The 27,446-nt window shown below is 40.0% G+C and overlaps 1 protein-coding gene across 1 annotated transcript; it reads right to left on the bottom strand.

Annotated features, from left to right (window-relative positions):
- Positions 1-618: 618 nt before the first annotated feature.
- Positions 619-27,238, bottom strand: LPL (lipoprotein lipase). Its single transcript, XM_055427156.2, has 10 exons — positions 26,941-27,238; positions 20,142-20,311; positions 13,896-14,075; positions 11,993-12,104; positions 10,786-11,019; positions 9,289-9,531; positions 7,935-8,055; positions 6,855-7,037; positions 5,220-5,324; positions 619-2,949 (listed from the first exon to the last, which is right to left on the bottom strand). Coding segments are annotated over exons 1-10 (1,437 nt in total). The 5' UTR covers positions 27,029-27,238; the 3' UTR covers positions 619-2,948.
- Between the last annotated feature and the right edge of the window lie 208 nt (positions 27,239-27,446).

The raw sequence follows: 27,446 nt of genomic DNA, 5'->3' as shown, positions 1-27,446 counted from the left end.
TGTCTGTGAGTTGGAAACGGGCATTGTCTTATTTTAATGTGAGCTGTATAGGTATTATTTTCTTTGTTCCTTTTAGTGAGTTCTTTCCTGAACCTTTGGTAGTTCACTATTCCCCTCCCCATCCCTCTGTCACACACAGACACCCAATGATCAGTACTCAAAGACTCAAGGGGGATCCTCAGTTGAACACCAGAGTTCATTATGAAATGATCACCATGATAAGTCTAGTAATCATCCATTCTCATACGAAGTTAGTACAATATTATTGATTGCATTCCTTAATCATTTGACACTTACTGAGTGGAAATGAGAACAATCAGGCATAGATCTTGCATTTCTAAAACTCAGTGGGCACAGCTGGAATGCTAATAGGGTAGATTAGAAGCTTGGGTTGTCCAGAAGTATCTGATAAGCATGCATGTTATTCAGACTCAGTATAATGTCTTAGAACAGCAATCCATTCTCCGAGAATTGGTTCAAGAATAATAATAAGTACTGATTGTACTAAGAAGCAATCCCTACTTAATTACATGGGTGGGCTGTATGTTCTTTTCCATTAACAAAAGAATTCAAAGAAAAGGTCTAAAAATGCACCTCCAAAGGGTTCATTTTATTATACAAATGCCATCCACTTTATAGCTAATGATCAGATCTCAGAAACAGAGACATTATTCCAGGAAATGGTGAAAATATTTAGTATTAATCTAATATGTCACTTGTGAAGAAGTATCTGGCAGGCAAGAAAAGTTCTGTGTGTTTTATTTAGGAAAAATTATGTATCATTTTTTGCTCTAGTTTAAATGATCTCTAAGACTTCATACAAATGTAAATATAAAAAATAAAATATACTGTGCACTGTAATTTTTAGAAGCTGTATTTTTTACTGAGCATAGGGATTATTCAGTAAAAAATTGCTGAATGAATCTGGCTCTAAGAATAAATTTCTTTTAAGGGGGGTTTAAATGATACAAAATAATGACTTAACATTGTAATAAAATGTTGTCAATTTTATTAAAAGTAGATGCCATTTCTTCACACAGGTAAGTTTTGTGTTTTTTTAAGCCCATTTTATTGCATCATTTCATCAGAGTAAGTTGGCTCAGTGAAACTGTCACTGATAAAAACATGTACAAAATTAGCACCAAACATCTATAAATGTAGATAGCCACAATGACCTTTCCAATATGTACAATCTCCCTTTACACATACACACACATATTTACAGCTAATAAATAACATTGAAAGTCAAAGCATTGCTGATATATATATATAGTGAAGTCTGTAGAAGTCAGAGTTCCCAGGGCCATACACTGATTGAATTCATACTTTCTTAAGTTGATGCACCCGTGCTCAAAACCCAAATCCCAAGAATTAATGAATTATAACAATGAAGGGGGATGCCAACAACAAGTCACACAACATTTTATTTTTAGAGAGAATTCATTCCAAACTGGCTGATGTCAATCATAGCATTCATTCTACTTTCTACAGGCACAATCATATCTCTCAGATGAAGGAGTGTTCCGGCACCACTGGAACACTTTCTACTGCAGTGTGTTCTAATGCACCTCTTAATCATTTACCTTCCAAGCCATGCTGAGGAATAAATCGTACATGTGGGGCTTCATACGTGAATATGTGTTCAGACACCCACACACATTCACAGTTTGGATTTCCAGCAATAGCCTCTGAAATATTTGACTTCTCTATCATTTTATAATGATATATGGAAAAATATTCTGAAAATATGAGATCTAGTTTATAAATAAATGTTCACTCACTCTTGATTAGTTGTTAAAAACAACTTTCATGACAATTCATGTGGATATAGCAATTGATCCTTTTCATTGTCCACAATGGTTTTAAGCACTGCCAGTGAATATATGACTGACTGTAACTTTTCTGTTTCTTTACTTAGTAAAAACAATCTGTCTAAAATTTGTAGGACTTTGCATGATGCAAAGTTTCATCTTGAACACATATTTTCTTATCAAAGTTAGGGAAGAAACAGACATGCTCGAAGTCTGACTGAAGCATGACTGAAATAAGCCTAAAATTGAACAGTAACTATTATACATTAAAGGACTTCAATGAATATAATTTTAAAAATCTTATAATAAAATTATGGTATCATTTTTTTCTCTGTAGTTAAAATTCTGTATCAGCTGATGATAACCTCATTTGAAAAGCCTATCAAGGAAAAAACTATCAAAATATAATCTCGAGACAAAGCAGGAAAAGGAAGGGGAAATACTAAACCATAAACTGTAAAGTTTATTAAGATTTAATTGATCTCAACTTTATATATCTCCTTTAATTTGTAACTTAGTTATGATGCAACCAACCGTAGAGGGTGTTTAAAGGTTCAGTGCTTTATCAACTCTATTCTTCGTTTCTATCTCCAAGTCACTAGTTCCTGGTTTACTCTTGGACTACATTCCAATGGCAAGAAGAGAGTAATTCCAAGAAAGTAGGGATTTTGATTGATAAGTAAACGGGTCCTATTCATGCTGCAAAATACTACTTTCTATATTTAGACTCGGAGAAAGCTTTGAGAAGGTTGTTAATCTAGAAAATGCAGAATCCCAATTAAAAATGAGATTCTAATCAATTTTAGGCTATGACTAAACTTACTACATGAAGAGATCTGATTATTTCACCATTTTAAATAACTCTTATTTTTTTCTCAAAGGACAGAATGCAGTGCTTTTCATATCTGTTATTTTTTTAATGTTGGAAGATGTACTATTTGGCTACTATATGCCTCAAATTGAATTAGTTTTAGTATTCCAGACTGTCTCCTAAAATAACTAATAAGGCTAGAGCTGGGATTAATACTCAGGAAAATCCACTTTTCACCATCTAAAGCACTGGGTGTCTTTTGTAAAAGTTACTTCATTCTTCATAGAATTCATATGCTGTTCTTTCTTCTGTAGCTTTGCCAAGTTTCTGAGAGAAAACAGAGGAAGAATGGCAATTTATTATCTGCTTAGTGTTTTATAACCCTCTTCCCTCCCTCGCCACCTTCAAGATGAAAAAGTAGTCAAACAGAAGTGCAGAACAAAGGTTGTGAGAATAAACCTAATCAGAGGAAGTGGCAGGCTCATAGGACTCAAAGACAGTCTAATATTTACTTAGCCATGTCTTGATGAGGAGTATCCTTTTCAGAAGACTGAATCAAATGATTTCAGAATTTAGCAAGATTTACTTCTAAAACTTGTTAAATAAAATACCTATTTTTTTTTCCTTTTCTTGTAATATGAGTCTTCTAAAGACTTTTACTGGAAGACGAGAGAGAAGCTTTTAGTTCATTGACTTAGTCACAGGTGAGAAATGGCAGAAGGTTATTAGTCTGAGTCATAATTACCTCCTAGATAAAGTTCAGGAGTTAAAAAAAAAAAAAGACAAAACTCCCTAAATATCTGTTGTTTCAGTAATCTTATCATCAGATGAAGAACATACCATTAGACTATCTTAGATAAAGTCTTATAACTTACACAAATATGACAAGAAATACTTGATAAACAGCTAAGAGTTGGTTCCTAATTTTTCAAGATTTTTTTTTTTAATTCACATTATAAAGTTGTGGATGACCTTGGGATAATATATACATAAGAATGTTTGTATTTGTTTGTACATAACTTAATCATATGTAAAACTTCATATAGGAGTCCCTTTTAAAGAGTTAAAACAAGTATGAATCACCACAGATTTATGATGAAGAAAAACAAAGCAATGAAGCTCTTAGTAGAAGTATACACTTAGATAAAAATTCAATTATTCTCCCTGGCTCAATACCAGTAACTATTCTCCATTTCAAGTTTATCTTGAGTGCTCTTACATTAATGCTTTTAATCCAGATGGCTTCATCTTGTCCAAAGTATATATGTCATAATGCCATAATGTAAAAAACTAAAAGAAGATAAACATTATACATGTATAGAGAAAGTCTGAAATCCATACTTATCCATTGATAAACTGTATTATGAAATAGAAATTAAAAATAAAAGAGATATGTCACATAGAGTCTTTACTATGCCTTTTCTGATTAGAGAATTCTTCTGTACTTTTGTCTGCAAATGTAACTGGGGAAGACAAACCAAATGCAATTAGCTTTTCTATTTCCGGATGATGTTGTGACCAACTTTTCCTATTGTTTTCTTGTGTCACTGGCTGGTATGATATGATCTAAGCTTTCCTCCTTTATACCTACAACCATTCAGCACTTGCACCTGACAGTGGTATTAGTGGAGGAATGGAAGTGGCATACTTTGGGAATTCCAGGAGGGGATGTGGTGGAGAGAGGGACAGTCACATGTTCAGTCTCTACTTAGTACTGACGCTCTGGAAAAATTCAGCTCACAGCTGCCATGTGGATTAACCTTAAAGGTCAGGTAGAAAAGAGCCAGGCAGTTGTTTTGAGGTGGAAAAGAGAACCATCTTCTAAACTCTTAAGTCCACAAGCTTTCCATCTTTGGGGGTTTTGAGATGGGTGCGTGGTGGCTGCCCCTTTGGCTCCCTGTCCTGGAATCTGCTGGCACTCAGAATCAAGGAGGACTCTAGATTCAGCTGACGTTTCACTCCCCTGGGTACCTGCCAGGAGGAGCTGTGCCCACAGCCACAAGTGATGGCTACACACTTGTGATATATGCTCTGTACACAGGGCTGTAAAGGGAGCAGGGTTGCAGTACAGGAAAAAGCAGAAGTGAAGATTTTGTGGTAATTCAAGAAGTAAAATAAAACCTACGAAGTGCACCAGAGCTGGCAGAAAGAACAGGAAAAAGAAAATAGAGGAAGTATTGCTAAAAGCAAATGGACAGGTCCAATGTGCATGTGTGTGTGAATGTGTGTGTATGCTCAGTCGCTCAGCTGTGTCCAACTCTTTGTGACCCCATAGGCTGTAGCCCTCCAGGCTCCTCTGTCCATGGGATTTCCCAGGCAAGAATACTGGAGTGGGTTGACATTTCCTACTCTAGGGCATCTTCCCGACCCAGGGATCGAACCCGCATCTCCTGCATTGGCAAGTGGATTCTTTACTACTGAGCCATCGGGAAGCCTGCTAATGTGTGTATAGAAGACTTTAAGAAAGACCACCTGAAGGTTCTCATCACAAGACTCAATCCAAACCTCTAGTTCAGGGGTGAAGGGCAATGCATGAAGCAGCACCCCTTGGAGAGCAAGTTCAAAATACCCAGAGAGCCTGAGCCCATGATACTCACCAGCCAGACTTTCTATTCAGAGACTTGTCATGGCATTTCACAAATATCACAGGTGACTTTCCTTTCTGCAGATAAGACATTTTCTCCCGGGAACAGAAGATCACCCTGTGGAAGAAAATGTATGTGAACACAGCATTTTGGAACAATAAAAATGACTGTTCAAAAATAAACGCTTCTGTCAGGGTTGTCTGAAACTTACATGATTCTTCTGACTGTTTTGATATTTCCAATAATTAACTATTTATACTCAGGCCATTCCAGTCAGCAACACATCTGAATCAGATGGTTATTTGAGGGCTTAATGCACTGTTCGGCAATAAAGCTAGTTCATTAATATAGACAGGCATACAGATAGCCTGGAGCAGGTTTAAAATCACCAGGCTTTTACCAAAAGATGACACAAGATTAATTTTACCACTTCTTAGTGTCTGCATTAAGGAATTCAGAAATCAGCCTTCAACTGGCCCTGCTAGAGAAACACATACTTTGTATAGCCTCTCCATTCACAACTTCTTTCCCTCCCCCACTTTGGTTATAAAAGAAAATGGCAAAGGAGAAATATCTTATTGATCCTAATTTAAAGAGTCATTTTTATTTACAATAATGGTATACTGTAGTTTGCAAAATCCCTGTACATTCAGTATGAAAGAAAGTGAAAGTGTAGTCTCTTAGTCGTGGCTGACTCTGCATTCCCATGGACTGCAGCCTGCCAGGCTCCTCTGTCCATGGAATTTGCCAGGCAAGAATACTGGAGTGGGTAAGCCATTTCTTTCTCCAGGGGATTTCCCAACCCAGGGATTGAACCAAGGTCTCCTGCATTGTAGACAGATTTTTTACCTTCTCAGCCACCAATGAGGCCCCATTCAGTATAAAAGTTTTAAACCCTCTGAGGCTCTCTATGCACATTCATTTTATATATGTGGATTTGGGTGGGGGAAAGAGGATGAGTTTATCTTGGAATCTCATCCTTCTTGAAGAGGTTGGTTTTTATTTTATTTTAAAAAAATATTTGGCTATATCTCTTGGCATGTGGGATCTTAGCCCGCCATCCAGGGACTGAACCAATACCCGTTGCAGTGGAAACTTTCAATCTTAACAACTAGACTTCCAGGGAAGTCCCAAGAGGTTGGTTTTAATCTCTGAATGTCCAAGTGGCATCGCTAAGGTTCTCTGCATAACTGTTTTGTGCTTGCAGGAATCAATGCTAAATGAGAAGTTGAGATTCTTGACTTCTAATCTCAGCTTTACTCAATGATTGTGGCAATTTTGTTTATGTTTTCTTTCCATGAAATGCAGAAATACCATTACTTCTCTAGTATAATAGTAAAATAATACTCTAAAAAATAATAAGTATAATTATCTAGGTATATAGTTTTAAATGAATTGCATAGAAAGCCTCAGAGGATTTAAAACTTTTATACTGAATGGGGCTTCCTTGGTGGCTCAGAGGGTAAAGAATCTGCCTACAATGCAGGAGACCTGGGTTCAATCCCTGGGTATAGGTATATAAACAAAGGTATAGGTTTAAAAACAAAGCCTACTAAAGTTTCACCTGAATGTTGGAGGGTCCAGAAATACTATTTCTAGGTAAAGACATTTGAGTGAATCGGAAATGAATGGAGAAAAATTAATTACTTTTTTTGAGTCTCTCCTGCCTTTACTCTGATCTTCCCAATATCAAAGCCGGGGCTGCTCCACCAGTTGGACCAGCTGAAGTACGAATCGCTAATCCATTTGAGTTTCAACATTAGCAGTTCTCCAATATCCACCTCCGTGTAAAGTAGAAAGGAGTATGTCTTATTTGTGGAAACTTCAGGCCTGAATAAAAGATCAACATATTTGGTTAGTTCTGAAAATCAGAATTTTTTCCCTTTTTCTTCCTCCTGAAAGGTAAATAGCTTTATTGTTTGGGGAATATTTTAAAAATGCAAAAAATGTCCAACAAAATACACAAAATGAATGTCAATGGCATTTAGCGTATTTTGAAAGATGGCTACACCCCTTTAAAGTATTCCAACTTTTATCCTAACAATATGAATTATGTAATATAATTTCTAAGAGAAAAAATTCATAAGTCCATCATTTAGAGATATTATTTTCATTTTCATATATTTCCTTCCTATTTGTATTGACATGTGAACATGTGTTTCCTTTGTCACAATCATAGTGTACATGCAATTCTCTATTTTTTCTTTATTCACTTCATGTTTTACCTTCCACTTTTTAACATGCTTTACCTAGTTTTCTATAACTACACTTTTTAGAGGCTAGATTGATTTTATTGATTTGTTGAACCACAATTCACCTAACCATTGCCTCAGTTTTGGACACTTACTTTGCTTTTAATTTATGCTACTGTGGGTACCACTGAAATGAACATCTTTTGCCTTTTAAAAAATTTTCTATTGAGTACACCTTTTTTTAGAAGTCCTATGCCAGGGGTCTGGGATCTAATGCCTGATGATCTGAGGTGGAGCTGATTTAATGATAATAAAAATTAGGTGCACAATTCATGTAATGCGCTTGAATCATCCTGAAACCATCCCCTATCTCCAGGTCCATGGAAAAATTGTTTTCCACAAAACAGGTCCCTGGTGACAGAAAGGTTGGGGACTGCTATCCTATGCCCTTTCTGTTCCTCAGACTGATGGTCAGGGCAGTTAACAGTGCCATGATAAACCCCCATGCTGAAGGTAAAATCCTGTGGCTACTCACAGGGTGAAAGGGATGTTTTCGCTCTCAGCCACAGTGCCATACAGAGAGATCTCGAAGGCCTGGTTGGTATATGTATTACTCTCAGTTCCAGAAAAATGTATCTTTACTTGGTAATGGAAGACTGTAGAGAGAAAATCAAAACAAGCTCTGATCAGTCTTTATGGAAACACTGCAGCACAAACAAGCAGGCACTCTCAACAGCAGATTGCATCTTACTAGTGATCAATAGGAAGTGTTCAAATGTGACTGTAAATGTGACTTGGAAAGATTGCTTCATATCTGTACAGTGTTTACTACTAGAATATTCAGACTTTGAATTCTACTCCCTTACAGAAGAATGTGATTCCAGTGGATAGAAAGAATCCGAATCTGACTTGGTAAGCAGACCCAGAAAATAGTCTGTGATCGGGTACTGGGCTTCCTAAGCGACTCAGATGGTAAAGAATCTGCCTGCAATGCAGGAGACTCAGATTCTTAACAAAATGGGAGTATCTTAGAAGGTTTGGTATATTCTTCCCTCTCAGGACTAGTTCTATTTTCAAATACAGGTGGTTCCTGCCTTCACTTAAAGCAGACTTTGTTGTTTAGTAGTTCAGTCATGTCCAACTCTTTTTTGACCCCATGGACTGTAACCCACCAGGCTCCTCTGTCCATGGGATTCTCCAGGCAAGTATACTGGAGTGGGTTGCTATTTCCTTCTGCAGGAGATCTTCCCAACCCAGGGACTGAACCTGCGTTTCCTGTATTGTAGTCAGAGTCTTTACCACTGAGCCACCTGGGAAGCCCCAAAGCAGATTTTAGGAGTTGGCACCCTTTTTCTGCAAATGATGAGAGTAAAGAGTTTAGGTTTTGCGGGCCAAACAGTCTCTGTCTCAATCACTCAACTCTGCCATGGAGGCATGAAAGCAGCCTTAGTCAATATAGAAATGAATTAATGTGGTTACATTCTAACAAAAGTTTTTTTAAAGAAGCAGATGATGGGCTGGAATTGGTTCATGGGCCATAGTTTGATGATTCTGTATGAATGGTTTCAAATGAACTCAGAGCCTGGTGCTAATGTGGTGGTCCGTGCTAATGGGCACAAGCACAGAGGATGGTGGCAGGCAGAACTGCTGCACAGGGTAGTGCAGTTGTGCCCTGGGCCTTACTAGCAGTGGGAATTAGGAACTCCGGCAAAAAGGATTAGTGCAAGTTCCTCTCTACCAATAGAAACACAAATGAGGGCTCAGAACTTAGCAACATTGTTTTATCATCTCTATTGCAATGGACAAAATCAGTACATGCAATGCAACAAGCATGATAATAAATAATAGGATCAAATCCATTTTCCTATTTATAACAGTCTCCAGCCTACCTTTGTAAGGCATCTGAGAACGAGTCTTCAGATACATCTTGCTGCTTCTTTTGGCTCTGACCTTGTTGATCTCGTAGCCCATATTGTTGCAACGGTTCTTTCTGCAGCTCAGGCAGAGACCTTTCTCAAAGGCTTCTTTGGAATTGCACCGGTAGGCCTTACTTGGATTTTCTTCATTCAACAGAGAGTCAATGAACAGATGAACGGAACGCTCGTGGGAGCACTTCACTAGCTGGTCCACATCTGGGGAACAGAGACACAAGGAACATTTCAACTCTGTGACAGTTCACAATGAGTGTTTCATCTTGCATGTCTAATACAGCTGAGATGTGGTGTTAGAACAAAATGATCTCCTTGATTCTAGGTCCTGTTTAAGGAGGCATTCTTGATAGCAGCTTCTTCCCTACCCCAAGAGTGTTAAAGCTGCCAATTTTATCAGGAACTTTAGACACTTCTGCTTATATTTGTGAGTATGTCTACGAAGCTGTAATAAGGACATCCAAGATAGAAGTTGATTTCCCCCAGTTCATCACACCTTTTGCTTATATTTAAAGTATATAATACCTCTAGATGCTTCTGGAAGTATACCTGTAGAAACCACATCATAGGTGTAATTGCCATATTAACAGCATTTTATCATAGATACTAAGAATAATTGAGTGTGTCACTGTTCATGATTTTTACATTGTTATAGAAAGAATTATTAATAATTATTTCTATAATTTCTATAATTATAAAATGCATTATAATTTCTACAAATGTATAATTATAGAATTATAGAAATAATCAGCAATGTCATAAAAGTACAGCTTTTTATCATAAGCTTTTTTAACAATTAAAATTAGTAAAATTATGCTATAAATTCTATAACATATGCCCAAAACACCAGAGTATATTGGTTATAGGTAGGTCCCATTGTCCACAAGGTATGCAAAGATCCCTTAAAACAAATCATAAAATTAACACACACTAACATGATTATTCAACATTAAAAACTAATATTAAACTGTATTTTCTTCTTAAAAACTTGGAATATTTATTCTTAAGAAATGGTGATTTGCTTTTGAGTTGTACATCTCTTTAAAAGGCTGGCAAAGGAAATTTGAACTAATTAACATGTCCTTTACTTTTAGTAGAATTAAAAATAACTCTACTGGTTTTGTACTGCATTCAAAGTTTAATGTATAGCAAGATAATATTTTATCAAAGGCAAGGCAGTTTTCTTGCCATCTCACTGTTTGTTTTTTTTTCCTTTTATTACTGCAAGTGCAGTATTCACTGCAGCTTACAATATAATACAAGATGAAATGTCTATCTGACCCCAGGAAGTATTGAGGCTCCAAGATGATCATGCTAAAATGTGACAGACTTTTTTAAAAACACATCTTGGCTAAATGTATATTCAAACTATGTACTTGTGGAGAATGGTAGGGCACTTGGTCAGTAAGAGTTGAGACAACAAAACTTACATTTAGTTAACTTCTGAATTATATTTACCTCCAAGGCCTCTCTCTGCAATCACACGGAGAGCTTCCCCAATGTTACATCCTGGTTGGAAAGTGCCTCCATTAGGGTAAATGTCAACATGCCCTACTGGTTTCTGGATTCCGATACTTCGGCCAGGTGACCCCCTGGTGAATGTGTGTAAAACGTCTACAAAATCCGCATCATCAGGAGAAAGGCGACTTGGAGCTTCTGCATACTCGAAGTTAGGTCCAGCTGGATCTAGGCCTTAGCAGGAAAACAAAAAGTCCTCAGAGATTTTTATTTATTTATATATTTGGCTGCATGAGGTCTTAGTTGTGGCAAGTGGGGTCTTTCATTTCATCACGTAGGATCTTTCCTTCGGGCTGCATGATTTCTCTAGTTGAGGTGTGTGGGCTTAGTTGTTCCACCGCACGTGGGATCTTAGTTCCCCAAGGAGAAATGGAACCTGTGTTCCCTTCATGCGAGGTGGATTCTTAACCACTAGACCACCAGGGAAGTCACTCAGAGATTTTTAAATTCCCATTAGTTTTAGTCTCCATCAGTATCACTTTAGCATTCCATTGCTCATCATTTGAATGCAACTGGCAATCACAGATTGTTATCAGCTCCAATTCTGTAGTGACTGAGTTTTAAATTACTGAGATTCATAAGAGAAGGTTTATCTCTTCTTCAAATAAAATTTGAATTTCTCAAACTAATCATTAAATAACAATTTTCACACAGGATGACTTGATTCCCTTTTGTAAATTATTTCTGTATCTGGTTAGAAGGCCTGTAAATAGTGCTGGGCTCTTTCTTCCTCTCTACACAGGCCAAACTATCTATTGCCATTGGCCTTTTCCAACTGGCCTCTGGTGTGGGTCCTTTTTCTTTTTCTCCAGTATTGATGTGAGAGGTGACAGATAGGTGTGCAATATACTATCAAAGCATAGAGCAGAGGGAGGAGGGAAACGGGTTTCTGAGACGCCACTGGGCTTTCTGTGTTTAACTCTGCATCGTTTTTCTTCTTCTGCCAGTAGATGGTGAGCCCATGAGAGCAAGGGTCTGAATTTTGTCTTATTCCAGAAAAAGAGCCCTCCCATGTGATAATCAAATGGCCAGGCATACCCAAGAGGGTAACACACATATGCTTGTTTGACAAACATCCTGATTCTCTTTCAGAGCAACAGGCAATGCAGTTCTTTTGTTTTAAGAGAAAATGACACTGCTTTCTTACCAGTAATCCTGTTGACCTTCTTATTGGTCAGACTTCCTGCAATACCAGCAGCATGGGCCCCAAGGCTGTATCCCAAGAGATGCACATTGTCCAGGGGATAGTTAAATTCATCCTTCGGAAGATGAACAAAAAAAGGAGTTTTACAGTTCTTTGCAAAATATCAATGCTAAAAGAAATAAAAGTTGAATAGTATTTCAAATAAATAAATATCATTTTCAAAATAGAAGCAATACTGAAGCTTAACTCTATTTAATTTCTTGTTATAGGTAAGAGGAATATAGACTGTATTGTTGAGGTTTTCTCTTTCCTTACTAATATTTAAATTAAGGGGCTTCCCTGGTGGCTCAGACAGGAAAGTGTCTGCCTACAATGCGGGAGACCTGGGTTCGATCCCTGGGTCGGGAAGATCTGCTGGAGAAGGAAATGGCAACCCACTCCAGTATTTATGCCTGGGAAATCCCATGGACCGAGTAGCCTGGTAGGTTACAGTCCAAGGAGTTTTCCAAATGTCTGAAATAGAAATGTACGGAAATATGAATTTTCATACATCTGAAAATATATATATATGTGTATATTTATATATTGGAATAGGAAATGGCAACCCACTCCAGTATTCTTGCCCAGAAAATTCCATGGGCAGAGAAGCCTGGCAGGCTACAGTCCATGGGGTCACAAAGATTTGGACACGACTAAGTGACTGAGCACCATATTTATATATAGGTATCTATATATATATATATAGACACACACATACAGATATATATTTAACTCATCATTTTCTACTCAAATACCCTGTGTTACTTTATTCTTTAAGGTTATTCAAGCAATGACTTAAAATCGGAAAGTATTACAGAGGATGGGACACATATGGGCCAGCTTTCTCATTCAACAGATGAGAAGTTCCAGGAATGTGATCTGATTTGCCCAAGTTCACTCTCCTGGTTAGCAAAAGAGTCAAGAAAAGAACTTTTAACTTTTAATGATCGATTCAATAAACAGAGCTTATTTTTAAGTACCTGGCTTAAATAATGCCGTGTGAGAGTATTATCTTCATATCGACCCCAAGATACTTTCCAAAGGTAATTTTCAGATGGATAACCTCAGAGAGTCAAAGTGAATAAAGCTCCTGACCCTCAGCTACTTCATATCCTACACACTTTTCCTGCCATTTTTTCCCTAGCTCATCTCCATCACTCCTCCAACTCTCAACAAAAATTCAGATCTTTAATCTATGCTAAGGAATAAGTAATATTAAATTTTTCATCAAAAGATTGGTATTCTAACAGGTCAAAGCCTGGATAAAATTTCCATGTGCCAGCCAACTGGTAGGGAAGGATTTGGCTGAACGTGACATCTTTCCTCTGCCCTGAAATAACAAACTTTTGTCTGTTCTGCCCACTTAGTTCTTGGTCTCAGTAAATCTATTCACCATGAAAATATCAAAGGACAGTGCAGGGCAGGACTATGCTTTATGGGTTTTATAGCTTTATCATTTTTTATCACAATGCTACTTTTAGCTGAAAAAAATTAATGTCCATGCTTATTCTGAAGATATGAGTTGACCCCCAAAATATCTATATCTAAATGTAAAGGAATAAAGGGCTTCCCTGGTGGCCCAGATGGTAAAGATTCTGCCTACAATGTGGGATACCCAGGTTTCATGCCTGAGTTGGAAAGATCCCCTGGAGGAAGGCATGGCAACCCACTCCAGTATTCTTGCCTGGAGAATCCCATGGACAGAGGAGCCTGGCAGGCTGCACTCCACGGGGTCGCAAAGAGTCAGACACGACTGAGCGACTGACACTTTCTCTTTTTTTCCACAAAGGAACAAAAACCAGTCGTTAGTTCAACTCTAGCCAACTGGTCTGTTCTGGACATACAAGGCTCCTTTCCCCAGTCTTACCATCATCCAGTTCATAAACTTGGCCACATCCTGTCCCACCAGCTTGGTGTACCCCGCAGATACTGGATAATGCTGCTGGGCCCGTGACAGCCAGTCCACCACGATGACGTTGGAGTCCGGTTCCCTCTTGTACAAGGCAGCCACAAGTTTTGGCACCCAACTCTCATACATTCCTGTCACCTGAAGAGGATGATACAAGCATCCTTAAAATGCCCACCTACAACTTGTTATGTTAATAGATACATATGTCAACCCCATACATTAAATGGGGGGAAAAATCCATAGGAAGCCCATTGGCTCATCAGTAAAACTTCAATAATTTATAGTGTTGAAAGGAAAGATCAATATGAATAAGTTAAAATTTACAGTAGAATGACAGACTATTTTAAAAGAAATTTAGTTTAAATACTTTCAATTGGGTTAATAAATATTTCCCAACAGAAATATTTTGGAGAATGTGAGTATCCTTCATTCTTTTTTTTTTTTTTTCATTTTCTTTTTTCAATTTTTAATTACAGCATAACTACTTTACAATATTATGATGGCTTCTACCATACATCAACGTGAATCAGTCATGGGTATAGGTCCCCCCACTTTGAACCCTCCCACCTCTCTCCCCACCACACTCCTCTAGGTTGTCACAGAGCACTGCCTTTAGGTTCCTTGTGTCATACATCAATCTCTCACTGGCTATCTGTTTTACATGTGGTAATGTATATGTTTAAATGCTTTTCTCTAAAATCATCCCACCCTCTCATTCCCCCACTGTGTCCAAAAGCTTGTTCTTTCTGTCTGCGTTGCCTTTGCTGCCCTGCAAGTAGTATTGTCATCATTGCTCTTTCTAGATTCCATACCTTTATTCTTATAAAGGGTTATTTACACACAAAATTTGATGTGATAGTGAAAAAAAAGTTTTAAACATACTATTCTAACAGAAGATAATTTTATTTAGCAATCTCTTAATACATTAGAAAATTATTAGTTTCAGCTCAGACTTTTTCACCATCCTTTCAAATTCTTGATTATCAGAGTGCAAATTAATGAGGTTTAATTATCAAATTTCCAAAATTATGAGACTGGTTTTGTTTTGGAGATAAGCAAACTGCCATCTGTAATTCTTTGCTTCTTGTTGATAAAGACCCCCAAATACAAAGTGAAAACATTTATGCCATCAAAGAGGAGACACTGAACATCTTGGCAAATATTCTTATTTTAAAATAATCAAACACATTAGAAAAAATACAGATGACAAAATTCCATGCCATCCCACCAGGAGCCTATACACAGCAACAACCTGTTTTAAATCTACCCATCCCTAATACAACCTGAGAGCTGATCATACTGTAGCCCTAGTAAAGGTTATGACTCAACAGACAGAGAAGATTCTGAAATAAATGTCTTAGGCTGCTTTTAAGGGGAAATCTGTAAAACCTGTATTCTTCTTAGAGTAATGCCAATAGAAAAAATAAGACTCTTGAATTCCCAAACCAAGGGATTTTGTTTGAAACTTTGATCTTAGATGGTGGGTCCTTTCAGATCTGCTTCCTTTATTATTATTATTTTTGTATTTGTTTTCTTTTTTAATTAATTTATTTTTAATTGGAAGATAATTGCTTCCTAATGTTGTGTTGTTTTCTGCAATATATCAACATGAATCAGCCATATACTTCCATTCTGTTTAATCTATTTTGTAGGATAAAACATTAAAACATGAACTCTCGATTCACGCCTGACACTAACAAACTGGACAAATTTTCACCACATTGATGTGCTCTGTGGAAGGAAAAAGCAAGTCTGGGACTCAGGAGATGTTGGTTCCAATCCCAGTTCTTCCCCAGTTACGTCTATGAACACAGGCACTGTTTTAACCTTACCAGGGCGCCTATGAAACAGATCAGATGATTTGGAAGTTACTCTCCACTCCTAAATGTCTTCTTGTGACCACTTTGGTTCCCAAACTACTTGCAGTGATAAAATGCCAGCTCTATAAGCTATGTGAAAACAGTGATAGACTTTATTTTCTCAGATTCCAAAATCACTACAGGTGGTGACTACAGCCATGAAATTTTTTAAAAGACACTTGCTCCTTGAAAGAAAAATTATGACCAACCTAGACAGCATATTAAAAAGCAGAGACATTACTTTGCCAACAAAAGTCCATCTAGTTAAAGCTATGGTTTTTCCAGTAGTCATCTATAGATGTGAGAGCTGGACTATAAAGAAAGCTGAGCGCAGAAGAATTGATGCTTTTGAAGTGTAGTGTTGGAGAAGACTCTTGAGAGTCCCTTGGACTGCAAGGAGATCAAACCAATCAATCCTAAAGGAAATCAGTCCTTAATATTCATTGGAAGGACTGATGTTGAAGGTAAAACTACAATACTTTTGCTACCTGATGAGAAGAATTGACTCATTGGAAAAGACCCTGATGCTGGGAAAGATTGAAGTCAGGAGGATAAGGGGCCGACAGAGGATGAGATGGTTGGATGGCATCACCGACTTGATGGGCATGAGTTTGAGCAAGCTCTGGGAGTTGGTGATGGACAGGGAAGCCTGGTAAGCTGCAGTCCATGAGATCACAGAATCAGATATGACTGAGTGACTGAACTGAACTGAACTGATAAGCTATCTCAAGCACGAAGAGAAAACAAAGTCAAAAAAGCACAAAGGTGATGTGAGATCAATAGGAACTGTTGTAATCTTCTATGAACACATCTCTCTGTGGCTGCTTCCAGTCAGGGTGCAAAGCCTGGGTCTTTGGAGGAACCAGATGCAATGTCTGCCCAGCATAAAACCCTAAAGAATTGGTCCTGCCCATCTTTCTCCTCTCTTGGAGGTTGAAGGCTAACCACCATTTGCAGCTGCCTTTCAAGAGAGGATGATGTCATTTCTCCAGAACACAATGCTAATCACTCCTCCTTTTAGCCAGGGGTGAGGAGCTCCAACATCACAATGAGAACCCTGTACTTAAACACAAGCAGGTGGCCAAGCTCCAGGACATCTGTGGCTGCACTGCCTTCTGGGAAGTGTCCTGGGCACCCTGCATGCTAAGCATTCCTTTGGGTTTCTCATGACAAAGCTGCAGAACCTCCTCACTTAGTCCCATACCCTTAAATGGCTGAGCAGCTTACCTCAGATAAGGCAGGAAAATCTTATTTTCTCTCAACCCCTATTATAAGTTTTTTCTGTACTATCAGTGTTTCTGAGTTGGGCAATCTGTCAAAGGGCAAGGAACCCAACTTACCCCTACAATGACTGATACTTTTAGAAACTGCCTAAAAATCTTATCCTTTCATTTTAAAATGTAACATAAGACACTTTTATAAGTAACCCCCAACAAAAATATCAATAACCTCAGATATGCAGATGACACCTCCCTTATGGCACAAAGCTAAGAGGAACTAAAGAGTCTCTTGATGAAGGTGAAAGAGAAGAGTGAAAAAGCTGGCTTAAACTCAACATTCAAAAAACGAAGATTATGGCATCCAGTCCCATTACTTTGTGGCAAATAGATGGTGAAACAATGGCAGACGGTAGACTATTTTCTTGGGCTCAAAAATCACTGCAGATGATGACTGTAGCCACGAAATTAAAAGACGCTTGCTCCTTGGAAGAAAAGCTATGATCAACCTAGAAGCATATTAAAAAGCGGAGACGTTACTTGGCCAACAAAGGTCTGTCTAGTCAAAGCTTCGATTTTTCCAGGAGTCACGTATGAGAGAGTTGGACTATAGAGAAGGCTGAGCGCTGAAGAATTGATGCTTTTGGACTGTGGTGTTGGGGAAGACTCTTGAGAGTCCCTTGGGCTGAAAGGAGATCCAACCAGTCAATCCTAAAGGAAATCAGTCCTAAAAATTCATTGGAAGGACTGATGGTGAAGCTGAAGCTCCAATATTTTGGTCACCTGATGTGAAGAGAAAAGACCATTCACTAGAAAAGACCCTGATGCTGTGAACGATTGAAGGCAGGAGAAGAAGGGGATGACAGAGGATGAGATGATTGGATGGTATCATCGACTCGATGGACATGAGTTTGAGCAAGCTCTGGGAGATACTGAAGGACAGTTAAGCCTGTCATGGTACAATCCATGGGGTCACAAAGAGTCAGACACGACTCAGAGACTGAACAGTAACAACAACCCAACAAAGGACTGGAAAACAAGGACCCACCTTCTTCAGTTCCAGAAAGGTAATATTTCCTAGCTTTTCTCCTTCTCAGTTTCCTTAAATCAGTACTAATTTTTAATAGCTTTGATTCACATGCACATAGCTGCACTTGAAGTCTTCCTTGCCACCTGCACCAGGTGGTCCCACTGAAGAAGCCAGGTTGTTCACTGAAATGCCTAGATGAGTTATTGCACAGACCACCTAGTTCTGCACAACGAAATTCAGTCCCACAGCCAATGGCCCAGCCTCTGAGACCAGGCAGTCAAAAATGTCAGGACACATGTGAAGAATATAAGTGGTCTTACTAAGCAGTGGGGCTAATGATAGAAATTACCACTATCTACTGATACTGGGGGAGTCATGTCATCTTAGCGTGAGGAGGAAATACTTTTCAAAAATTCCTAAGTTACAAAATTCTCTCAGGGACAAGTTGAGATACCGGAGATATTTAATTTATTTCTGTCATATGAATGTTAAAGCTTAAACTTTTTTGAAAAGTATTAAAAGCTAAGTTCTAAATATAGCCAAAATGTGGCTAAAATAACCAAAGATTACATTTTCCAATATAAACCTCTTAAAATGTGAAAAAATCTATGTCCGAAATTTGAAAGTGCAACTTTATCATAAGATATATAATATGCTACCTGAACTCTAGCAAATAGATGTGTTTTGTTAAAATAAATATTCCTGTGAATTCCATTAGTTGTTGCCTTCATCTTTATAAAAGTAATAGCAATTGTCCTACACTGTCAATAACAAAGGCACTTAAGTTATGTAGGAAAAAATTAGGAGTAGAAATAGCAACCATTAACTAATTCATCTCATTAAAGTTAAGTATCTATTACCACATTCACAAACTCTGGACATAATGGAAAGATAATATTTCTTTAAGCATCAATTTTATCTAAGTTCTTTTTAATAAGCTATAAAAATCTGTTCATTAAGGATTGAAAATATTGAAAACAAACTAGTTAAGTAAGAACTATACCATATAAAGGGACTAGCTGGTATATTTAAAGAGAACTACTTTTTTCATATTCTTGAAAAGTAAATATAAGCAGTTTTCACCTTTGCTAATCATCTTGCATGCTGGTTCCCTGGCTAGCCCTCTTTCATTTCTAGAAAAGCTCCCTAAAGTTTACAGTTGGAGAATGTTGGGAGAAGAGGGACGTCCAGTCTAAATTCATTTTTTTTAACAGCTCAGTAAACTGAGGCCCAATGGTGAGAAGTGGCTCGATCCAGTCACAGAGCTAGAGAATGGCAAAGCAGAACAGAAACAGTCTTTTCCCTTCACCCCAGCCCTCTCCTCACTCTCACAGGTCATCTTCCTCAGGAAAGGACTTGGGCGATGCGCCAGATGAATCAGGATCACGCCAGGTTTCCACCGGTTCCTCTAACCTACAGTCTGCTCTGTACTTGAGCAAAGGCTAGGGGAATGGCCAGTTTGAGGTCACAGCGAGGCACCATGGTAAACTGAAGGCTAGCATTGTCCAAGGGAAGTACCCATGAACTTGTGGCTTTTCTTATACACTTTTTAAAAATTTATTTTTAATTGAAAGATAATTGCCTTACAGTATTGTGCTGATTTCTGCCAAACATTAACATGAATCAGCCATAGGTATATCTATGCTCCCTCCCTCTGGAACCTCCATCCCACCTCCCTCCCTATCCCACCCCTCTAGGTTGTTATAGAGCCTAGTGTGAGTTCCCTGAGGCATACAGCAAATTCCCTTGGCTATCTGTTTTACATATAGTGATGTATGTTTCCGTGTTACTCTCTCCATACATCCCACCTTCTCCTTCCTCTCTCACCCGTGTGTGTAAGTCTGTTCTTTACGTCTGTATCCATTGTTGCCCTGCAAATAATTTTATCAGTACCAGCTTTCTCTATTCCATACATACGTGTTTTTATCTTTCTGACTTACTTCACTCTGTATGGTAGGCAACTTGTTGCTTTAGATTCCTACCTGAGCCAGGACTGCTTTTATTTCAGTTTAAAGCAAAGCCATCACTGGGCTCTCAACAAGCCTGTTAGAATGCTTAGTTCATGCCAATCTACTCCTTCCTAAAGAGCCCTCCTTACCGTCCAGCCATGGATCACCACAAAGGTTTTGCTACTGTGGTTGAAATGACAGTTAGCCACAGATTCTGTCACTCCAGGAATGAGGTGGCAAGTGTCCTCAGCTGTGTCTTCAGGAGTCCTGAGAGCAAATTTACTTTCAATGTCTCTAAAATCTTTTCCTCCTGTAATCCCTGAAAAGGAAGCATTGGATAGGAGGTTAATTAGAGGGTGGTTTGTTTTATTTGCTGGACTAGTGTGTTTTTGATTCACAAGCAAAAGAAAGTGGGTTGCAAGAGAATGGTTGATTCTCCAGTGGTTCTCAAAATTAGCAGTGCTCCAGTGCTCAGTTGTATCTGACACATTGCAGAGGATAAGATAATTGAATGGCATGGCATCACCAATTCAATGAACGTGAGTCTGAGCAAACTCCGAGAGATAGTGAAGGACCGGGAAGCCTGGCATGCTGTAGTTTTTGGGATCACAGAGAGTCGGACATAATGACTGAACCACAACAACAAAGCTTGTTTGAGGGAAGACTGTTTCCTTTTCACTAGCATTATTTTTAAAAATTTTAACAAGAAGAAAAGTTGAAAGCATGGGGAAATTTTGTATGGAATTATTCCTACCCACATGGCAAGATACATCAGTTCAAAATTGCTTTAGTGATTTGTTCAGAAATATCTGTGTTATGTATGCATTATGATTAATTCTTTCCCCCAATATTTCTTTTCTCACTTATGTCTTTACAGACTTCCACACAAAGCCAATGCTTAAAATACTACAGCAAAGGTGGTTTTGGAAAGAATCCACTCTTCATTGTTAAGCCCCGACTGAGTCAGGAGAGAAAGAAAGCTTTGGCCTATTTTTGAGTCTCTGGACAATACTTCGAAATGTTGATGAATCTTCACAGGGTATTTGTAGGAAGTACATACAATATCACAGTAAACATTTTAAGTAAATTTTAAGTAAATTGTATTGCAATTTACTTTTGATTTTCCCCAAGAAGTTCTTTTTCTGTTAGAAACTGCCTTAGAAAATTTCAAACTAGGTTAGTTTCACCCACATCACTCTGAATCAAATAACTTATGTTTCCCCTCTTAACAGTCTTATTTTAACATGTTCAATCAGTAAGCTTTTTAAAGCAGAAATAACCTGAACAATCTGGCAGACAGATCTCGCCCACCACCTGGTTGCCAAACTGATATTTAAGATTATTGCTCTGCATAACTCCAGAGGATAACAGTCACTTTTAGTCTATTTTTTTCTAGAATTATGCAACATGGTGGCCCTAGAGTTGCTGGTGGTTTTGAAATGACTAAGAATATTTTTTGAAATTATTAAGGCAGGATTTGTATATTTCTATGAAAAAGAAAACTCTATTCAATCTTTAACTCTTGTATCAGATTATCACATGGATCACTCAGAACTCCAGTTTCCCACAACCATCATTTCTATGGGGGTACATAACGTGTAAAGAAAAATAGGAGAAAATTCATACATTTGCAAGAAAATTTGTATTTGGAAACTTCTGTTTCGCTTTTCATGGATTTTTTTCTAAGTTACAAAAAGCATAATGAAGCCTTTGACAAGAAAACAGTACCCCTCTATATGCTATATGATGTTTTAAATTCTTTGTCTATTCTGTATATGAAATTATAGATGCTGCTGCTAAGTCGCTTCAGTCGTGTCCGACTCTGTGTGACCCCATAGATGGACGCCCACCAGGCTCCCCCGTCCCTGGGATTCTCCAGGCAAGAACACCGGAGTGGGTTGCCATTTCCCTCTCCAATGTGTGAAAGTGAAAATTGAAGTCGCTCAGTCGTGTCCGACTCTGAGCGACCCCATGGACTGCAGCCCACCAGGCTCCTCCATCCATGGGATTTTCCAGGCAAGAGTACTGGAGTGGCTTGTTTAATCAGTCTTTCCCTCTCCTTGGTGTTCTGACACACACCAAAGGTATTTCCACTTACCTGGTTGGTTGTAATCCCTTAAGGATGTCTTTGCATTCTAAAGATGAGTGTGCTTTCCCAATTTCTACCAGCCCTCATACAACTGACTTAGGTCAGGAAGAGTTAGGGAGAAGGATGGACCCTGACTGTGGGTCAAGAGTATGTTTAGTCATCGTAATGTATACACTGGGGATTGCTCCTGGCTGGTAGATGAACTGATTTGACTCAACTGCTACTAGGGAAATTATTGTTTTTTACACATGGAAATGATAGTAGAGGGACCTTTCACTAGATCCCCTTAGAAGTAAAGCCACCTTAGAACAGTGTGTGTTACAGGGGCAGTTGCCTAAGGTTTAATCCTTTATAAGGGCCTCTGTTCTGAATTTGACTCATCATATTAGTAACATCACACCATTAGATGTGTCCTCATCAAACACTAAGGAGAGATTTGGGGGCATAAGGTAAGTTATAAGTCAATGCATTTCTTGACTATATAATCTTTATATCTAAATTCCTAAATAAATAACAAAAAATCTAAGTGTGTCAACAAAGGCTCGGACTTATCTTGATATAGATAATAACTCACAGAGATGAAACTAGGTCAAGTCAAAACCCTTTGTTGACTCACTGGAAAACAGTCTGATGCTAGGCAGGATTGGGGGTGGGAGGAGACGGGGACGACAAAGAATGAGATGGCTGGATGGCATCACCGACTCGATGGACATGAGTTTGAGTGAACTCCGGGAGTTGGTGATGGACAGGGAGGCCTGGCGTGCTGTGGTTCATGGAGTCGCAAAGAGTTGGACACGACTCAGCGACTGAACTGAACTGATAGAAGGTACATTATAGGAGGAGCATTGAGCATCCCAGCAAAGTGACTCTAAAGGCAGTTCACAGTTATCAGATAAATAAGATTAACATTTATATGAAGACATGCGGTATATGAGCTCAATTATAATGCCATTCTCTTAAAGTTTTTACTTCCTTCCTTTCTCTGTTTGTTTTTTGTCTCTGACACACACAAACATACACTCCTAAAGAACTTCATCAGTAATTCGTCTCTTCTCTGCGGCGGATGGTCATAGTTATCGGCTCAGCTTCTACAGAATGCTGATCCCCCCAAAAAAAGGTTTGGGGAAAAAAAATCAGTGTTGTTATCTGACTGAATTGATTGGAGTTTTCAGACATTCAAATGTAGACAAGGCGCTTGCTTACCTAACAAGCAGATTTACTTTCCAATTTTATAGAAAAAAATGTTTGCAAAAATAGCAGCTGTAAACTCTACAGCCTAATTTCTCCTCCTGAAATAAAGCAAGAAAGGAGGGTTGAGCTAAAAATACACCACCAGAAAGAAAGTGAACATTTCCTACTGCCAAATCTTCCCCAGTGCCTGACTCCCACCTTTCCTACATTAATCAATCACGCTCTTGCTGAGCTCTGCTTCATTTGAAGGTGCTATGTGCTGGGAGAAATATCAATAACCTCAGATATGCAGATGACACCACCCTTATGGCAGAAAGTGAAGAGGAACTCAAAAGCCTCTTGATGAAAGTGAAAGAGGAGAGTGAAAAGGTTGGCTTGAAGCTCAACATTCAGAAAACAAAGATCATGGCATCTGGTCCCATCACTTCATGGGAAACAGATGGAAAAACAGTGGAAACACTGTCAGACTTTATTTTTTGGGGCTCCAAAATCACTCAGATGCTGATTGCAGCCATGAAATTAAAAGACATTTACTCCTTGGAAGGAAAGTTATGACCAACCTTGATAGTATATTAAAAAGCAGAGACATTACTTTGCCAACAAAGGTCCGTCTAGTCAAGACTATGGTTTATCCGGTGGTCATGTATGGATGTGAGAGTTGGACTGTGAAGAAAGCTGATCACCGAAGAATTGATGCTTTTGAACTGTGGTGTTGGAGAAGACTCTTGAGAGTCCCTTGGACTGCAAGGAGATCCAACCAGTTCATTCTAAAGGAGATCAATCTTGGTTGTTCATTGGAAGGACTGATGCTAAAGCTGAAACTGCAATACTTTGGCCACTTCATGCGACGAGTTGACTCACTGGAAAAGACTCTGATGCTGGGAGGGATTGGGGGAGGGAGGAGAAGGGGACGACAGAGAATGAGATGGCTGGATGGCATCACCGACTCTGTGGACATGAGTTTGAGTGTACTCCGGGAGTTGGTGATGGACAGGGAGGCCTGGCGTGCTATGATTCATGGGGTCGCAGAGAGTCGGACACGACTGAGCGACTGAACTGAACTGAACTGAACTGATGTGCTATTTTGCTGTCATCACTCATTATGTTTAACTCAGATATTAGCCTAGAAATTCACTATGGCCAGTCAAACAGACTTGCCGCTACTGAGCTCTTCAAATTTCCTAATGAGGCCATGCAGAGATTGTGGTGGCTCCAAGAAGAAAAAGAGCCTGAGGGCAGTGCCCATATCCTCATATTTTTCTTAGAAATAGAAAACGGAGAAGTGTAGTCAGAGCCCAGAGGTGGCGGTACTTACCATTCCCTCCTCTCACTTGTTCCTCTGTACTCTGAGTGTCTTACATTCCTACCTAAATTAGTTTGGAGGAGAAAGAGAGCAGAGAGTTGCTGTGATAGGAGAAGCATAATATAAAGAGGGGATGGGGGTTAGAGTGAAAATGGGAAAGAAGGATGAGGGGGATTAATTTCAAGTCCATTTCCAAATTATTCCTCTCTTACAAAGCATTTATAGCTAGGAAAAACATAGATTGATTAAAATGCAATTTAATTCCTTAAACTTGTTTCTATTTGCATAGAAGTGTAAGGAATTAAAGGGTCTAAGAGGATTTTGAGTCTGGTCTAAATTCCTCATTTTAGGGCTGAGGAAGCAAAACCCAGAGAGGTGACACTGACTAGCCCAGTAATTTAGGGTCCTGAATCTCTCAGGGAGTCTGACAAAAACTTTAAAACTGTGAATGACACTTACTTGTGTGTGTTTTTGGTGTAAGTAACATTATCCCGTGATGTACTTTCTGAAATAAGAATTTGGAGTTTGTTCCAACCATTTTCTCAGATAGTGTAGGGGCACATGCTACTTCGCAAGATGTTTGCCTGTGTGTGTGGTCAGTCACTCTAGTCCTATAGGACTCTATAGGACCCCATGGACCCTAGCTTGCTGGGTTCCACCATCCATGGGATTTTCCAGGGGAGAATACCGGGCTGGGTTGCCATGCTCTTCTCCAGGGAATTTTCCCGACTCAGGGATCAAACCCATGTCTCCTGAGGCTCCTTTCTCCTAATGCTAGGATAGACTGAAGGCAGTAGGAGAAGGGGACAACAAAGGATGAGATGGTTGGATGGCATCACCGACTCCATGGACATGAGTATAAGCAAACTCCGGGAGATGGTGAAGGACAGGGAAGCCTGGTGTGCTGCAGTCCATGGGGTTGCAGAGTCAGACGCGACTTAGCAACTTGAACAACAACAAATTGAACCTCCAGTGTTCTCAAACTGATCTGACAGAAAAGATACTTTTCTTATCAGCTTTCCTTTTTTTAACCTATCAAAAATGCTATTTCATATACAGCAGAAACTAACACAACATGGTAAAGCAATTTTACTCCAACTTAAATAAATTAAAAAATGTTATTTCACAACTCTGTGGAAGTCAGAGACAAACTTCACTATAAAATGAGCCACTGCAGGACGTGCCGCCTGAAAGCACATCCAGGTGACACCGCCCTAACTGCAATTCCACCAAAGAAAAAAGAAAACGTTGCCTCTTTTTATGACTTGCTTCAGCTGCCTTTTTAGTTCTGCTGTGTGCTAGCTGAACCAAGGCTCAAGTTACACAGGCTGCCTCTATTGTGGGCAGGTCTCTGGCTGGGCGCTCTTCTTCTCTGCAGTAAACTCACATCTGGCCTGGACGCCTTAACCCTGGTGAGCGGTGACTGGGGTTCCGCCAGTGGCCTCCCCGCGGCGCCCAAGAAGCCCTAAGAGCTCAGACCGCACCACGGGGCAGGGTGCCCAAGCCGGGCTCAGCTCCGAGAACAGTCCGAGGACAGTAAGGGTAGCCAAGCGCAAACCTGGCAGTCTCCAAGTCAGCGGTCAGATTGCTGGTCGCTCCGCCACGTTTTTCACGGCGGGGGTTGGGGGTGAGGGGCGCGGTGGTCAGCCCTTCACCAGGTTTGCTGGCCGCTAAGTAAAGCCGAGAGTACAAGAGTGGAAGCTGCACAGCTTCCCCGGCGCCCCGAGCGTGCAGGACCCCGCGTGCCCAGGACTTCGCGCCCCGCATCCTCTCCTCCACGTCCCTCCACGTGGAGAGCAAGAGAGTCCAGAGTTGGGGTCAAAGCCTCCCGCCGCTCCCCGCTCCCCCACGGGCCGGCTTCTCCAGGAGAAGGGGCCGCTTTCTACTCGCGCTCTCACTGGCTGGGGCTGAGCTGCGACCAAGGCCAAGCCAGGGTCACCTTGGCTCCCTTCATTTCATTCCGGGGCCCCTGCAAGAGGAGAGGTTAAAGCAGGTCACCGCCGGCCGAGCCCTTCCTCCCGCCTCCCGGGCCCCGCCCCTCACACTCTACGGGACCTTCCCGGCAGCTTTCCCTGTAGAGCCCGGGCTCCAGGGAACTCAGCCCCAGCCGGAGTAGAGAGGACTGCGCGGGAAAGAGAGAAAGGGGTACTGGGAGCCGCCCCAGAGAGATCGGAGGAAAAATCTCCGTACTCCTTCTAGATCCCACCCCCGCGACCCTTTTTGAGGCAAGCGCTCAGGCTAGAAGAGTCCCCGGTGTGCATCGCAACCCCTTCCTACTTTCTTTCCTTCTCATCCTCTCAACGTGTGCAAATGGACACTGAAGTGGGGAGTCTGCAAGTGGGGAGTCTGCGCTCACAAAACTTACCGTCGGCGGCGACCAGCCCTCCGCGGGAGACGGTCAGACTCTGCAGCCACACGCTCAGAGCCAGCAGAAGTAGGGCCTTGCTCTCCATCTCGGGGGATGCCCCTCTGTAGGAGATGTAGCACGGCGGGCGCGAGCGCGGACAGAGCGGTAGACCCGCTGAGCCCGAGGAGGCAGCAGGCTGGAGCAGCGGTCGGGCGCAGAGCAAGTCACCCTTTAAAGGGGAGGGTGGGGAGCTAGAAGCGGCAGGTTTCCTCGGAGAAGGAGGAGGTGGGGGAGGAGAAAATGAGTCTGACACTGTTTCCACTCCACGGCTGCTTATGTGATTGGAAATATGCAAATAAACCTCATCACCTATTGGCTATAAAATCCTAAGTTGAGGGGGGAGGGTACTAAATTCATTTTTAAATATTTGAGCAAACTGTAATGAGATTCAACTCTGCCAGGGAGAAGAAGGGGAAAGGGCAGAAGGAAAAATTTTACTTTCTCTAGGAGGGCAATTTGCTTTT

This window comes from Moschus berezovskii, chromosome 7, assembly GCF_049115385.1.
Source record: "Moschus berezovskii isolate FMDL1 chromosome 7, NW_MosBer_1.0, whole genome shotgun sequence".
In the NCBI taxonomy this organism is placed as follows: domain Eukaryota; kingdom Metazoa; phylum Chordata; class Mammalia; order Artiodactyla; family Moschidae; genus Moschus; species Moschus berezovskii.
The sequence above is the reverse complement of the archived record's forward strand: the minus strand, read 5'-3'. Positions and strand labels throughout refer to the sequence as shown.

Excerpts from the sequence above, each read along its gene's own strand:
- LPL (XM_055427156.2), bottom strand. The coding sequence starts at position 27,028 with ATGGAGAGCAAGGCCCTACTTCTGCTGGCTCTGAGCGTGTGGCTGCAG. Across the intron at positions 20,312-26,940 it reads AGGGCTGGTCGCCGCCGACG|GGATTACAGGAGGAAAAGAT; the intron begins GTAAGTTTTGTG and ends CTTCCTTTTCAG. Across the intron at positions 7,038-7,934 it reads GAAAACATCCCTTTCACCCT|GCCTGAAGTTTCCACAAATA; the intron begins GTGAGTAGCCAC and ends TCTTTTATTCAG.